The 15,257-nt window shown below is 38.8% G+C and overlaps 1 protein-coding gene across 2 annotated transcripts in view; it reads left to right on the plus strand.

Moving 5' to 3' along the window:
• The window catches only part of Rars2 (arginyl-tRNA synthetase 2, mitochondrial), a 65,021-nt gene that overhangs the window by 28,649 nt on the left and 21,115 nt on the right, over positions 1-15,257 (plus strand). For both annotated transcript variants that reach the window (XM_021642686.2, XM_021642687.2), the window contains exons 9-14: positions 4,864-5,022; positions 5,678-5,784; positions 7,658-7,753; positions 9,620-9,680; positions 11,429-11,505; positions 14,355-14,479. In XM_021642686.2, coding sequence (XP_021498361.1) covers positions 4,864-5,022; positions 5,678-5,784; positions 7,658-7,753; positions 9,620-9,680; positions 11,429-11,505; positions 14,355-14,479 — 625 coding nt within the window. The remainder of the gene's footprint in view (positions 1-4,863; positions 5,023-5,677; positions 5,785-7,657; positions 7,754-9,619; positions 9,681-11,428; positions 11,506-14,354; positions 14,480-15,257) is intronic.

The raw sequence follows: 15,257 nt of genomic DNA on the forward strand, positions 1-15,257 counted from the left end.
GCTTAACCTATATGGACATGACAGAGGCTCAGTTAGTATCCCTAACTGCCACTTTCACTTCAAGTACTATCAGCTCTACTTGATCATATGGTCCTTTTGTTGAAGCAGCCTTGCACAGCAGTTTGGGCCTGTTGAAGAGCCTTCTCTTCCGTCCAGGTTTCACTCAAAGTCAGCAACTTTCCAAGTCACTTGGTATATGGGCCAGAGTAACATACCTAAGTGAAGAATGTGTCACCTGCAAACTCTGGATAGGCCTACTAAAAGCACTTCATTTCCCTCAGTAGTGGAGGGAAGTGCAATGTATTCCAGGTGTACCAGGTTTGTGGGGTATTGCTGAGACAGACCAGACTATGCGTTCTGAAGAATTATGGAAGCATTTGGAAATTTGAGGTAGAAAAGCCATTGAGTACTCGGAGCCCAATAAGCTATTGTGGAAACTTGGAAGATAGCTGAGAAAGTGTATATGATGGAGGCCTGCCTGTGAAGCTTCAGAAGGAAGTCTGAGAGTTCCTCAGAGAATGTCAGGAAGACTGATTATGTGACATTGTGAGCGAAAAGTCTGTGTTTCTGATCAGTTGGCATTGAAGAATCAGCTGTGATGAAGAAGAGAGTGGAATCATTCAGTTGAAACACTCTTTTACTGGGCCAATCACTGCTGGTTAGCTGGTTCATCACTGCCGGAAGCCAAGGCAAGAACTGATGCTGAGGCCATGGTGAGATACTGCTTACCAGCTTGTTCCTCATGTCTTGCTTGCTCAGCTTGCTTTCTTATATACTTAGGACCAGCAGCCCAGAGATGAACACCATTCACAATGCGCTGGACCCTCCCATGTCAGTGAAGTCAGTATTCCACAGGCTTGCCACTAGGCTACTCTGATGGGGAAGTATCCCGTCTACTCAGATGACTGTAGCTTTTGTCAAGGTTACAGAAAAACAAGCCTGTGTCAAGCTGACAAGGGTCAATTGTCTTGTCCTGACTTGTTTCTATTGCCTGTCCTCATTACTAGGGCACCTTTAAGAATACATAATTGCATTTTTTTTTTTTGCTACAGATATTAAATTGATTAGTGTGTATGATGTGTATCTGACTACACATTTTCCATGTGGAATGTATGGAAGTTAGACAACTTTTGGGAGTTGACTCTCCTTTCACCTTTATTCATGTTCAGGCAGCTGAACTCGGGCCATCAACCTTGTACAAGTGCTTTACCTGGCCAATCAATCCAGCCTGCTTGATTCAGATTTCATTTTATTTATGTATTTATTTATGTGTTTATTTATTTATTTACTGTTGTTTGTTTTCAAGACAGGGTTTCTCTGTATAGCCTTGACTGTCCTGGACTAGCTTTGTAGACCAGGCTGGCCTCAAACTCACAGAGATCCACCTGCCTCTGCCTCCCTGAGTGCTGGGGTTACAGGCATGCACCATCTTGCCTGGCTTTGATTCAGATTTTAGAACTTGCTTCATTGTATACTGCTTATTCAAATTCTTCTGGAATAAAGCAGCAATCACTCATAATGTTACTAGACTTAGAGTTATTACCTATGCCCCAACAAGCCATATTTGGCTACCCATCCTTGATAAGCCAGTTGAAAGTCATAGTAATAGTGAGATTTATTTATTTATAGTAGTAATAGGAGATTTATTCCAAATGGCTACATTGAAGAGGGATCCCCTGGAACTAGAATTACAGACAATTATGAACTGCTATGTGGGTGCTGAAAATTAAACATGGGTCCTATGAATTTAGCCAGTGCTTTTAACTACTGAATCATCTCTCCATAACTTCTTGTGCAGTTATTTTACTAATTGCTAATGGTTGCTTCCCAGTGTGCTCAGATTTAGCTCACAAATTGCTTTATGGCCCATGTCAGAAGCATCACTTAGACACGTGTGTTGTCTTGTCGTTTCTCCTCAATTCTTCAAAAAGGAAGTATAAAGGAAAAAAAAAAAAGACCTGTCTCATCCAGCTCTCTCTGAAGCATGAAACAGCATTGAATGTGAGCGTGTTTGTTCATATTATAACCTTGAGTTTCTAATGAGACGGCAGAAGACACAAATATATGGATTAATGGATCTGTGGTGCCAGCATTGTGCTAATTACCTGTGGCAGTTGTCAGCTTGACAGCTTAGCACTTCTAGGAATATTCAGGCAGCGGCATTAAGACCTACACTAAGAAGTTAATTCTGCCCAAGGGACTAATGGTTCTAGCGCATATTTAAAGGATTGGAATGAGAACATGTTCTGTGCTTCACTTAATTCTGTGCTACATTACAATAAAGTAAGTCATCCCAAGAGCTGCGAGCAGTGAACTCAGTGAAATCCTAACATCAGAACTATTGAGATGGGAAGGCTAATGCCCTTTTAAGGAAATTGGATATGCTTAGTTTATTCCTTATTAGATAAACAACAGGTCTTCACATTCTCATGACAAAATCAAAGTTGTGCTTCCATTCTCAGAAACGCTTTACTAAGCCACACTGTCTTATCAGCAACCCCAACTTAAAATTCCCTGTTTCTTCTCTGGTATGTAAATGCAACTAAAAAAAAAGCTGTCTCCAAAATTTAGACTTTCTAAAATAAAGTATTTATTTTAAATGTAATTTCAGAACTATATTACATGTATGTGTGAAAGGAAAATAATTCTAAACTGTTGACAATTTTAATTTATAGGCAAATTGTAAAATACTTGATAATATTTCTCTTTGATAGGGATTTGATTATCACTACTTACTAGATACTTTAAAATGTAGAAAGGATTTTCTTTTACTTTAATTTTTATCTTAAATAAAAATTTCTAAATATTTAGAAAAAAATTAATACTTTTTATTGAAACATTCACATCAATAGATTACTTGTTTTATTTTTATTAAAATGTTAAATAAAGGGCTTCATTGACATTTTTGAGCATGTACTTTGCTCATATTCATCCCTTTATTATACTCCTTATCTGACTGCTTCCCACTCATCTTTTTCTTCTCCAAAATGACCCCTTTTCTGTTTCCATTCGGCATGAGAGAAAGCATACGTATTTGTCCTTTTTTTTTTTTTTCCTGTTGCTTCTTGTTCCTCTCAGGATACCCTTTCTACTCCCAGATAATTCCACTTTTTATGGTATAATGTTTAATCATATATGAAATTAACCTAGTAGATCAATTACTAGGGTGAATAGATTAAGAAATATATATTTATAAACATAGATACTACATATAAATATATATTAGAGAGAGAGTCAGTGGGATATTTCTCATTCCTCAATAATGAAAATACAGAAAGTTGAGTGGAACTGGGGATTGTTATAGCATGCTAGACCAAAAATGAAAACATTATTCTGAACATCAGCATCATTTCTGTGTATATTTGTATGTGTACATGAGATGTGTGTGGCTGGAAGTGAGAGTTTTAGGCCATTCATGGGTATATCTGTCTATTCCTGTGGTGTAGAGATAGAAGTAGACAACGTAAGCCTTTATTTAGCAGTATTTGCCCATTCATATCTGCTGCCTGCTTGCCACTCCTTGTGACATGTTGGCTCTTTGTCACCCCCTTTTATTTTGTCTTCTGCAGCAATAAAATCCTATTCTATGCAAATGTTGTTGCTATGCTATTTTAATACTGTGTAAAAGTTTACAAGCCTCACTGTTTTGCAGTTGTTTTCATTTATTTATATTGCCTTTATATTACTTTGGCAGTCTTCTGGAATGATGCATATTTCAACCTGAAACTGAGTTACACCTTCCATGGAAAATCCTTGTAGTCTATATGTATAACTTCAATCATAGTTGAACTATACTATTAATATTTTATTGTCATGTATTAATGCTGTGTTGTGGATACTTGAACAATTAAGACTGCATTAGAAGTGAGCACCTAGTAAACCCAACAACCCCTCACCTTCCCAGTTGGATATAGACCTAAACCAGCCAGGCTGGATAGTGCTTAAGAGTCCACATTGGAATTAACTAAGCTTTCTAAAAAGTATTTCTGTTTGACATTTTCACCTGTTTTGCAAGTATCTTATAGGTTAAGAGAATAGCTGTAAATTGTTTCATTAAAAATAGCTCCTGAGATAACATCTGCACAAGAGTGGGCTGGGGCCAGGGTGTGGTGGTGCATGCCTGTAATTCCAGTGCTCAGGGAGTCAGAGGAAGGCCAATCTCTGTAAGTTCGATGCCAGCCTGGTCTACAAGTCTAGAACAATCAATGCTACACAGAGAAACCCTGTCTCAAAAAACCAAACCAAACAAACACTGAGCTGGGAAGTATAGTCACGTGTGGGTGGAGGAAGGGCTTAGGAATCCCCAACCCCTCACTGCTCAACTATTTGTTACGGAAAAATTCAGGGATCGGGGAGTCATTCCCCTCAGCTGTGAACTTGCTGGTTAACCCCAGAGGTTAGTAGATAGTTCCAATAAGTGGTCACACATATGGCCCTGGGTAAACTAAATGGGTCACAAAACCAAATCAGAAGTCTGGAATCTGGGGAGGAGACAAGTAGAGAGGACTGGAGGTTGATAGTGGCGGAAGAGAGATGAGAGTAGAAAGAAAGCAGAGATGGAATAGATGATGACTTGTGAAACTATCAAAGAACAAGCAATAAACGGTAATTTTAAGTAGCTGTTAAATCTTCCATTTGTCTTTTCATTTGCTGACTTAAGCCATGCTACTTTGATTAGCCTTTCTCATGAAGCTCCAAGAATGTTAAGCTGAATTCTACAAACAAAAAAAGTCACCCCACTGTCAGCTTAGTGAAACAGGAAAGGACTTTGCTTGGCTAACTTCCCAGGGGGACTTGGGATTGCCTTTGTTTTCTTTTCTGTGGAGATAGCAATGTGTAATAATATATTTAATGTACTTTTAGGTTTATGTACAAGTTAATAAAGAAGCAACAGATGATAAAAATATAACAAAATTGGCACATGAATTCTTCCATCGACTAGAGATGGGTAACATGGAGGCACTTTCACTGTGGCAAAGATTTCGGGACTTGAGCATTGAAGAGTACACTCAGATTTACAAGGTACCCCTACAATCTTTGTGTTCCCTTTGCTGTGCCTCTTGGTCAGTGCTGCTGCTTACTGCTGGAGTAATTTACTCTTATTTAAGAGTGGATTTCTAGTTTAGTTGAAAGTTCAGTCAAATGGTGTTCTTTGGGTAGAGAGCTAAAATGCATAATAACCCAGAGCCCTGCCAGGCTAGCACTGCTCTAGACCTTATTCTCTCAAGAAGCTTAATTTGTGAGATGGTGGAAAAGAAGACTGTAGCGGGAGTCAGTGAGCAAGGCGAACAGTTGCATGAAAGGAGAGCTGAGAGGGCTAGATTGGAGTACAGTGGATGCCCTTTGCCGGGACTCTACAGTATAGTGTAGGCTTCTGGTCTTATAGCCATCGCAGGAGCACAGACCCCTCCCTGCAGGCACCCCTGGCTGCATGAGTACCTCAAGTATGACTAAGACACTGTCAGAGTAAATGTCTAATGCTATCTAGCCATAAATACCTGTGACTGGTATGGTGAACCTCAGACATGTTGTGAGGATTTGGCCAGCGTGGTATGTGCAAGTCATTACAAAGTTTACATTTTACTTTTCCCATCTTTGTAACAGATGGCAAGACATCTTAATTTTGTCTTAGTGTAAAACAGATTTAACTTTTTTTTTAATTTCTGAACATTCTTAGCGCCTTGGAATATACTTTGATGAATATTCAGGAGAATCATTTTATCGTGAAAAATCTCGAGATGTCTTAAAGTTGTTGGAGAGCAAAGGACTTCTACAGAAAACCATGTATGATCAAGTTATTATTCTTTCTTTTTCTTCAGAATTATGACTCACTGTGTAGTCCTGGCTACCCTGGAACTTACTGTAGACCAAGCTGGCCATGGACTCACTGAGATCTTCCTACTTCTGCCTCTCAGGTGCTGGAACTAAAGGCCTAAGCACCGCTCATATCCTGGGGGGGCGGGGGGAAGGGGAGGAATGTATGTGCTGTGTTTTTAGTCAAGTTCTGTGCGTTCATGTAGTCCCGTGAAGACAAGAGTATGGTGTATAGCCTTTTTGCCATGTGTACTCTCTTGCCCAGTGTGGTGGTACAAACCTTCCACCTCAGCACTTGGGAAGCAGAGCAGGAAATTCTCTGTGACCTCCATAACAGACATGGTGAGACTCTGTAGTCAAAAACAGTCCTTTCCCAACTGTGGATGACGACACATACCTGTAATCTGTATGCAGGAGGCTAAAGCTGGAGAGTCACGAGTTCAAGGCTGGTCTGAACTGTACATTAAATGATGAGATGCTTCCTCATACACTATATATCACTATCATAGTCAAAGTCTTATAGTCACAGGAGAAAGGATGGCATCTGTTAGAAGAGGAAACTGAAGTATGAAAACAGTATGGCCTGCCTCAGGTTACATAAATGTAATAATTTGGAAAAAGGAAATAGAACATACTTTTGTGGCTTAACCTTGCCTTTAAAAAAAAAAAAAACTACCATTTTCAAAAAAATATTTAAGGCAACTTATGAAAACAGGTATGCTATTACAGGTGTTCGAAATACTGGGGCAAAGAAATCAGGGACTAGCAAGGAAAATGGTGTGAAGTTGGAGATTATGGTGGTACACCCCTATTGGCCCTGTTGCCTTGCATGTAGTAGAATTCCTTCCTCTTTGAGAAACTTGACAAATAAAATTCATTGTGGGCCATCCAAGTCAAGCGCATTACTTCATATAGCTGTGGTGAGAACAAACTACATGCATATCACCTCACATACTCAGCTGTTGACATGAACATTTAAATCATAATTGTTACCATTCGGTACAGTAGACTTGTAGAACTTACTCTTCAAGTGCAATTTTAGCTGACACCTTCCCTTCTCTGCCGCTGGTCAGAGATATCATTCTGTTCTTTTTCTAATTCCATTTGTGATGTCATGGTTTTGTTTTTTTGTTGGATTGTTTTGTTTCTTTTGTTGTTGTTGTTGTTGTTTTGCTTTTTGTTTTTGTTTTTTTCTTTCTGTGCCTGGCTTATTTCTCTGAGCAAGCTGTTCTTCAGGTCAGCTGTGTTGTCACAAATGACGTTTCATTTTTAAGGACTGAGTAGTAGTGTCTACATTGTGTATATATCACATCTTTAAAGCCTACCAACAGAGGGACACTAATAGTCAATGTCTTGACTATTGTAGATAATGCTACAATGGACATGGCAATGCAAAGCTTTTCAACACGCTAATTCCAATTATTTTGCATGCATATTCAGAAATAGAATTGCTGGATCGAAGAGTAATTCTATTATTTTAGTACTTTTGCAGAACCTCTTTACTGCTTTCTGTAATAGCTGTACCAGTTTACATGCTTACCAGTAGTATGTAAGGATCCCATTTCTCCCATACTCTTGTCAATACCTGCTGTGCTTATTTTTGTTTTTTGTTTAAATAAAATAAAAAGTATTCTAACAAAAATGAGAAACTGTCATTGTAGTTTTAATATTCACCACCCCCAGCTAACTTGTTGGTTTTGACTATTGTTGCTTTTAGCTTGAACTGACATTACTTACTGCCCCATGAGCAGTAAAAATAACCTAGTTTGCCAAAAGTGCTATAGATATTCTACCTCCAAAGTAGAATCATCATGATTTAGAGTTTCCCTTTTGCATTTTCTAGAAAAGGAAATGTTGTAGTAGATCTCTCTGGGACTGGTGATCTGTCTTCTCTCTGCACTGTGATGCGAAGTGATGGAACTTCTCTCTATGCAACCAGGTTTGTAGCAGCTGTGAAGGACATTGTAATGTGTGACTTCATATTCTCTGTCCTAATATCAATGCAGAATGATCAGCTTATCCTCAAAACTGCTTTAAAAATCCTAGTTGCTAATTATAAACCTCTTGCTTGCATATTTTAAGAATATTTACTGGGTTTCTATTTTTGCCATTTGCAATTTACAGAAAGATTTAAATATGAGAAGAGTGGGACTCTATATTTAATATTTATTCAATATCACAAGCTATTCGTAGCAGAACACATCCTTTTATGATCCTTCATAACCATGTATTAAGTGTTTTTATAGGTGCACTTGTCAGAAAATACATTCTAAAAAATGACCAAGTGAGGTTCAGTGGTGATCTCACACATTTTATATGCATGTGAACACCAAACCTCATTTCACTGAAAACACAGGCTGAGGGAGCAGGTTTCTCCATGTCTCACCCTGTGGAAGTGAGCACTCGCTGTTCATATGTGAGAACTGCACTTCCTAGCACACACGGTTTTTAGAATAAAGCCAATAGGAAAAGAAGGTAGGACAGTGAAACAGCCCTAACCAACCACTGCAGGCAAAGGGCTCCAGTCTCTGAGGGCTGAGTTTTAAGAAGATCACAAACCCCTGAATACATTTGTTTGTTGTCTTTGTGGTACTAGGAATTAAACTCAAGAGTGTGTATATGCTAGATAAGTACTGTACCACTGACTAATGCCAACAGCCCTACACAAAGTCCTGTTACAACATAAAAGTATTTTTGTTGTTGAATCATTATTACAAATAACTTGAAACAATCAACTAATTTTCTGAATGCCCCTTAGAGAACTCATCTCTCAATTTTAGCATTTCCCTTCATCAGTTTCTTGTTATTGGGGTTAATGAGAAAAACTGTAATGTCTGAGAACATAAACACATACATACATGTATATATACACACATACATCTTCACTGTGGCAACTAATTATTGCTAGACAAATTAAAGAAACCAAGGTCTGCACCAGCGTGCAAACATTTCCATTCAAAACAGAAGTCCCACATCAGGAAGGCCTTTAATTGCATTATGCCTTTAATTGGTGAATGCCTTTAATTTCAGTACTTTGGAGGCAGAGGCAGGCAGTTCTCCTTGAGTTCAGGATCTGCCTGTCCTACACAGAGTTCCAGTTCAACCAGTGTTACTTAGAGAGGGCCTGCCAGATAGATAGATAGATGGATGGGTGGGTGGATGGATGGATGGATCTTTATTGGGTATGTGTATATGTGAGTCCAGATGTCCTGGGTTTGGAAGAGTCTGTTGGATCCTCTGGAGCTGTAGTTACAAACAGCTGTAAGCTGCCTTTCTTGTGCTGGGAACTGAACTTGGATCCTCTATGAGAATTGTATATGCAATCCAAGGACTTCTGGGATTTTAAATACGGTAGAAGTTACTGCTTTTGAGTGATCCTAGAGTTTGAAAGTTCTTGATAATACAAAGTAGAAAGAAGGTACTTCTTTGCCTCTTTTGTCATCTGCATTATAATGGTGTTCTTTGAGAAAATATATTGCAGAAAAGTAACAACTAGATGGTTCTTTTTAGTAGAGGCTTAGTTAATTATAAAACTATAAGATACTTTTTAATGATTACTTGCTCTCCAGCTTTTGTTTATTTTTAGTTGTTTTTATAATTACACTTCCCAGGGCATTGTTGTTTTTCCCCCAAGCTCAATTTTGTTATTATTTCTTTTGTTGTTGTTTCTTATCAAAGTGTACTGGGACTGTACAGGATGATTCATACACTCCAGGCTTCAGAAGTATACAGGTTTTAAATAGAATCATCTCACTGTCACTTAAGTAAGGAAAAGTAATTATAACCCTTTTTTTGTTTTTTTCAGAGACCTTGCAGCTGCTATAGATCGTATGGACAAGTATAATTTTGATGCAATGATTTATGTCGTAAGTAATCTCAATAAAAACAAAAAGCTGTGAGCCCTACCTCAGGGAAACTGGAGACAGACACAGGGAGCAGGACCAGGAGCTAGCTTAGTGTGTAAGGTGCGCGCTTGCCTGGGAACCTGGTGACGTCATGTTGACTCCTAAAACCCAGTAATGAAAGGAGATTTTGTTTGTCCAGTAATGGAAGGAGACTGCACGTGCTTCTCCTCTGACTTCCTCATATGAGTCCTGACGTGAATGCCTGCTCACATGTATGCCATACACAAGTGAGCAAAAAGGAAAACATGATGAAAAAAAAAAAAGAATTTTGTCAAACTACAGAAAATAATTAAATACCAGTTTGATTAACACAATGACCTCTCTTTAAATGTATTCTCAAAAGACTCAGCAGTCAAAAATTTACATTGCTTCATAGAGCAAAATCAAGGTGGTTGTATGAAAATTACTACATACAACTTATTGTAAGGCAATAACTTTTTATGTTTGTCCTGTTGATGCACTTAGAAAAATTATTATTTTTATTCATTTTGCAGGGAGGAGTTTGTAACCTGGAAATTTCCCCCTTCTGTTTAAAATTTTATCAAGGGAATGGAGAAATAGCTCAGCACAGTGTTAGCTCAGGCACAGCACACGTGGTACACAGACATACATGCAGGCAAAACACTCATACACATAAAATAAATAAATCTTTTTAAAATTTTAAAACTATCAACTCATTTTAGTGTTATTTAATATGTAAACTTATTGCTATATATAAAATACAGTGTTAGAATTATGTTTTAAAGGAACTTTTAAGTCTGTAGTACCTAAAGACAAGGAATTGAGATCAGTGGTGCTTCTGTGCTCTTCACCCAGCTCCCTTCAACACATACATGAAGAATCACATTGACATTTGTAGAAATAATAAAACCTCATCAGTTTTCTATGAATTCCTGTTTAGGCTAGTTGTGTGGAAGTGTACCACGTGAAGATCTGTGTAACCACCACATTAGAACATGGAGCTGCTTTGTCTCAGAACAGACTCCCTCATGACCCACACTTAATCACAGTTTCCTCCAACCCTCTCCTCCATCTTCATTACAGCCATGGTCACTGTAAGAGTGGTGTGTAAATGGAATCATCTGTCCAGGCCATGGTCCTTTTATTGCTGGCTGGCATTCTAGTCTCTTTGCGTTCCTTCCTTTGCATGTGCTGCCTCCCTCTAGCCTAAGAAGTTCCCATTATCTTGTTCCAGCGTACCTTGGGTCTTCCAGAAATAGAAGTTAAATACCTGAGGGAGAAGGAAATGAAATTGTAAAAATATGTTTCCTCCTGTTTTAAGGAGTTGCAGCTCTTCTTTTCCCATTCAACGTAAATTCTCTTGTAGTGTGCTTATTTTAAAATTTATTTTAATTTTTATTTATGTATATGAGAGAATGAATGAGGGGTGTGTGTGTGTGTGTGTGTGTGCGTGTGTGCGTGTGTGCGTGTGTGTGTGCGCGCGCGCAGGTAGAAGGGTGCATCAGATGCCCTGGAGCTGGAGTTGTGTGCCGCCCCGTGTGAGCCCTGGAAACCAAACTTGGGTCCTCCGGAAGAGCAGCCAGTACCCTTTAGCATTGAGCCATTTCTCCAATAAGTAGTATTTTTATTTAAAACATTGATAATGACTTTAGTCTAATAAAACTCTAATGTTAATTTGATTTAGGACCAGCCTATTTTATTTATTAACTTGTCTTTGTTTTGTTTAAATTAAAAAAAATTTCCCCAAGGCAGACAAAGGGCAAAAAAGGCATTTCCAGCAAGTGTTCCAAATGCTGAAGATCATGGGATATGAATGGGCAGAAAGGTAGGATCTGCATTGTTCTTCATTGCCTGATCAAAGTCACTCACACCTCATCTCAGCTAAATGTAAATCACAACTATAGGAATTCATGTTCATTTCTGTTTTCAAGATTTTAGTATGAAAAGACAAATTGAAGTGTATTAATTTATGTCCTGATAAATGTATTTATTAGATGTCCGCTATCAGTGTCTTGGTTTTCAGTTATTAATATCCATTTCCTTTTCCTCACAAAAGCAACTAGTTATTTAATCATAAGTAGTGATTATCTCAGTAAAGTGAAACTTTGGTTGACTGTAAAAAAACATTTTATTATTTTATTTACCATATGTTAGTTATACATAATGATATCTTAATACATGTATATATTGCATTTCTATCATATTCATACTGTTTCTTCTTTTTCCACTCCCATTGATTCTCTTTCCAATCAGTCTCCCTTTTTATTTATGTGTTCACTTATTTATTTATGAGCCAGTAATTTGTTAGGATTGCTTAAAGCTCATGGGAGATGTTATTGATAGAAGCGTGGATAACTTTCTTGGGGCAATAGAACTGACAAAAATGTTTCTCCCTCCACCAGTAACTATTAACTGCCCTTATGTCCTCACGAGCCCCTCCCAACTCCATGAGGGAATGTTCTCTGAGGCCAGTCTTGGACAGGTTCACAGTTACTGTGAGTTTATTAATCTTTTGGGCTGCCACAGCTAGCAAACCTCATTCTACAATACAACACTCTCCTACTTGCTCTGAGTCATATTCTGTCCATCTGACTCTTCCAAAATGTTCTCTGAACTGTGGAGGGGTGATTGAGGTGTCACATTTGGGGTTTGGCATACAACAGTCACCCTGTGGTTACCCTCCACAATAATTGTTGCCCAGTGGATAAAGAAGTTTCTCTGAGCACAGCTGGAAACACTGAGAAGGCACTTCTGTGAGTACAGTATGGACACCAAACAACACTAGTAGCTCCTTCTTCAAGGTTTAAAACCACCAAGCAGTGAGCGTTCGCTGTGCAACAGTGCCATGTAGGACTTACCTTCTTTGGAGTCAGACTCAGATCTAATCAGAGAGCAGTTAGTTACCCCTGTAACATTCATGCTAGTGGTATAGCAATGGCCACACCATGTCTGGCAGGCCAGGAGTGTAGTATTCAAGGTCCACCGCTGGGTAAGATTATTGATCATGCCTCTCTTCCAGCCTAAGGCATCTGAAAGCTAGCTAACAGGGAGGAAACATCCAGCCCAGCTCTAGCTTGATTTCTCATTGTTCTGTAAATGAAGCCTATTTAGCTTGGGTTGTTTTAGGGATCTAAGGAGCTTGGATGGCAGGTCACTGAGATTTTTTTTTTTTTTCAGTAAACATGGCTTCTTTGAGCAGTTTTATGCATCCACACAGAGTATTGCCATTCAAACTTTTAAAAATTATTTTACTTTTTAATTAGCTTTCAAAGTAATCAGTTTACTTACAGTTTTCTCACATGTCCTTAGTTTTGGTTGTCCCTCTCCCCTAGCTCTCCTCCACTTCTTTGATCTCCATCCCCACTTACATTTTTCCACCCCTACTATTTTACCCTGTTTTACTGTCCCTGCCCCCACCCTTCCCAGGACCCTCATGGATCCCTTTCTTCTTCCCAGGCTTTACACACAACTTACTCCTACATAAAATTGGAAGTTAGGAGAGAACATAGCAGTGTTTGTTTTCCTGAGCCTGGGTTACCTCACTTAATATACTGATGTCTCCATGTAGAATAATGAAAGTAGATAGTTATTGCTTACACTCTGCTCAAAAATAAACTCCAGATGGCTCATAGACCTTTACATAAGATTGAAAACTGCTGGAAGAAAAAGTAGGGAGAACAATTTAAGATATAGGCAAGTAGAAGGAATTTCTAAATCACACTTCAGTCACTCAGGAAATAAGGTTAACATTTAACAAATGTAACCTTATAAAATTAAATGTGTACGATAAAGGAAACACTCAAAGAAAGTGTACAGAGTATCATGCCAATCTAGAATGTATAAGACTAAAAAATTAACCAAGAAAACAACCAAATCAAAAAATGAACCATGCAACTCAACAAAGAAGTCCCTGAAAAATAATAATGGTGGCAGAGAAGACAGAATGAGGATCTCTATGAATTTGAGACCAGCCTAATCTACAGAATGAGTTCCAGGACAGCCAGAGCTATACAGTCTGACCCTGTCTAAAAAGAAATGTATGTGCCAATAAATAATTTTAAAGTATCAACATTATTAGCCATCAGAGAAATGCAAATTTAAACTACTTTGAGATTCCATCTCACTACAATCAGGGTGGATAGTATCAAGAAAACAAATGACCACAAATCCTAGCAAGGATGTGGGGAAAGGGAAAATTGTCTGCTCCTGTGCTGGTGCCAGCACTGTGGAAATCAGTATGGAACTACCATGTGACCCAGCAGTACTAGAGCGCTCTCCATATTGTTCTGCAGAGCCCTACGTATCTGTTCATTGATGTGCTTTCCACAAGAGCAAGGGAATGACATCAGCCCAGCTGGCCAGCAAGCAATCAAAGTGTACCTCCACATAATGGAAGTTTCTCTGCTATCAAAAATCATTACAATTTTTGCTTGAGATAGGATCCCCTGCAGAGGCTAACCTTGAACTCCTAATCTTCCTGCTTCCATCTTCCAAATGCTTCAGTTGCCACCATGCATGCCATTCCTGGCTACTTCCTATTTTTTTGGTAATTTTTTTTTAAACCTCTGCTTCCAGGGTTAAAAAGTTTACATTATATTCTGGAAGGGTGCTAAGGTCTACTCACATCATTAGGACCTTTTTAGCTTTTGGTTAACAAATGACTGTCCATTTCAGGTGCCAGCATGTACCTTTCGGGATAGTGAAGGGAATGAAGACTCGAAGAGGGGATGTCACTTTTCTGGAAGATGTCTTAAATGAGATTCAATTGAGGATGCTACAGAACATGGCTTCCATTAAGAGTAAATCCCCTTTGCCACTTTTATGCTTTCTTGGACATCCACATAACCTGATTAAAAGTAGCTCTCGTTACTTTGGCATGTAGTTCAAGTTTTACTAATATAACTAAGTCTTTATTTTCTGGACAGCTTGAATGCTGTTAGTCTGTTGTCAAAGTTATCCTGTGAACTGCTTGCATTATTTTTATATATGTGTACATGTGCACACATGCATACATTCATGTTGAGGCAAGAGGAGGTCTTAGGTGCTGCCCACTTTTTACAAAACACAGACAAACAGGGTCTCTCATTGGCTAAGTCGGCCAGCCATTGAGCCTCCCTAGCACTGGATGATAAGTCAGGCACCATACTCAGCTTCTTTTTATATAGGTTCTGGCCTTCATACTCAGGCCCTTGTGCTTTCAAGGTGTCACAGTTTTCTATTGCTGTGATGAGGCACCATAACAAGCAACATATAAAAGAAAACATTTACTTTGGAGCTCATGGTTAGAGGGATAGAGTCTCTGACCATTATGGAAACAGATGAACAAACATGACACTGGAACAGTAACTGAGATCCACAAGAGAGAGGCAGTGAGAGCACCAACTGGAAATGACATGGGCTTTTGAAACCTCAAAGCCCACCCTAGGTGCACACCTATCCAACAAGGCCATGCCTCCTAATCCTATGCAAGTGGTTCCGCCAACTGAGGAACAAACATTCAAATATGAGCCTCTGGGGACCATTCTCATTCAAACACTACATTAGGCACACTTTACCAACTAAGCTATCTTCCATCCC

Source organism: Meriones unguiculatus, chromosome 20, assembly GCF_030254825.1.
Source record: "Meriones unguiculatus strain TT.TT164.6M chromosome 20, Bangor_MerUng_6.1, whole genome shotgun sequence".
In the NCBI taxonomy this organism is placed as follows: Eukaryota; Metazoa; Chordata; class Mammalia; order Rodentia; family Muridae; genus Meriones; species Meriones unguiculatus.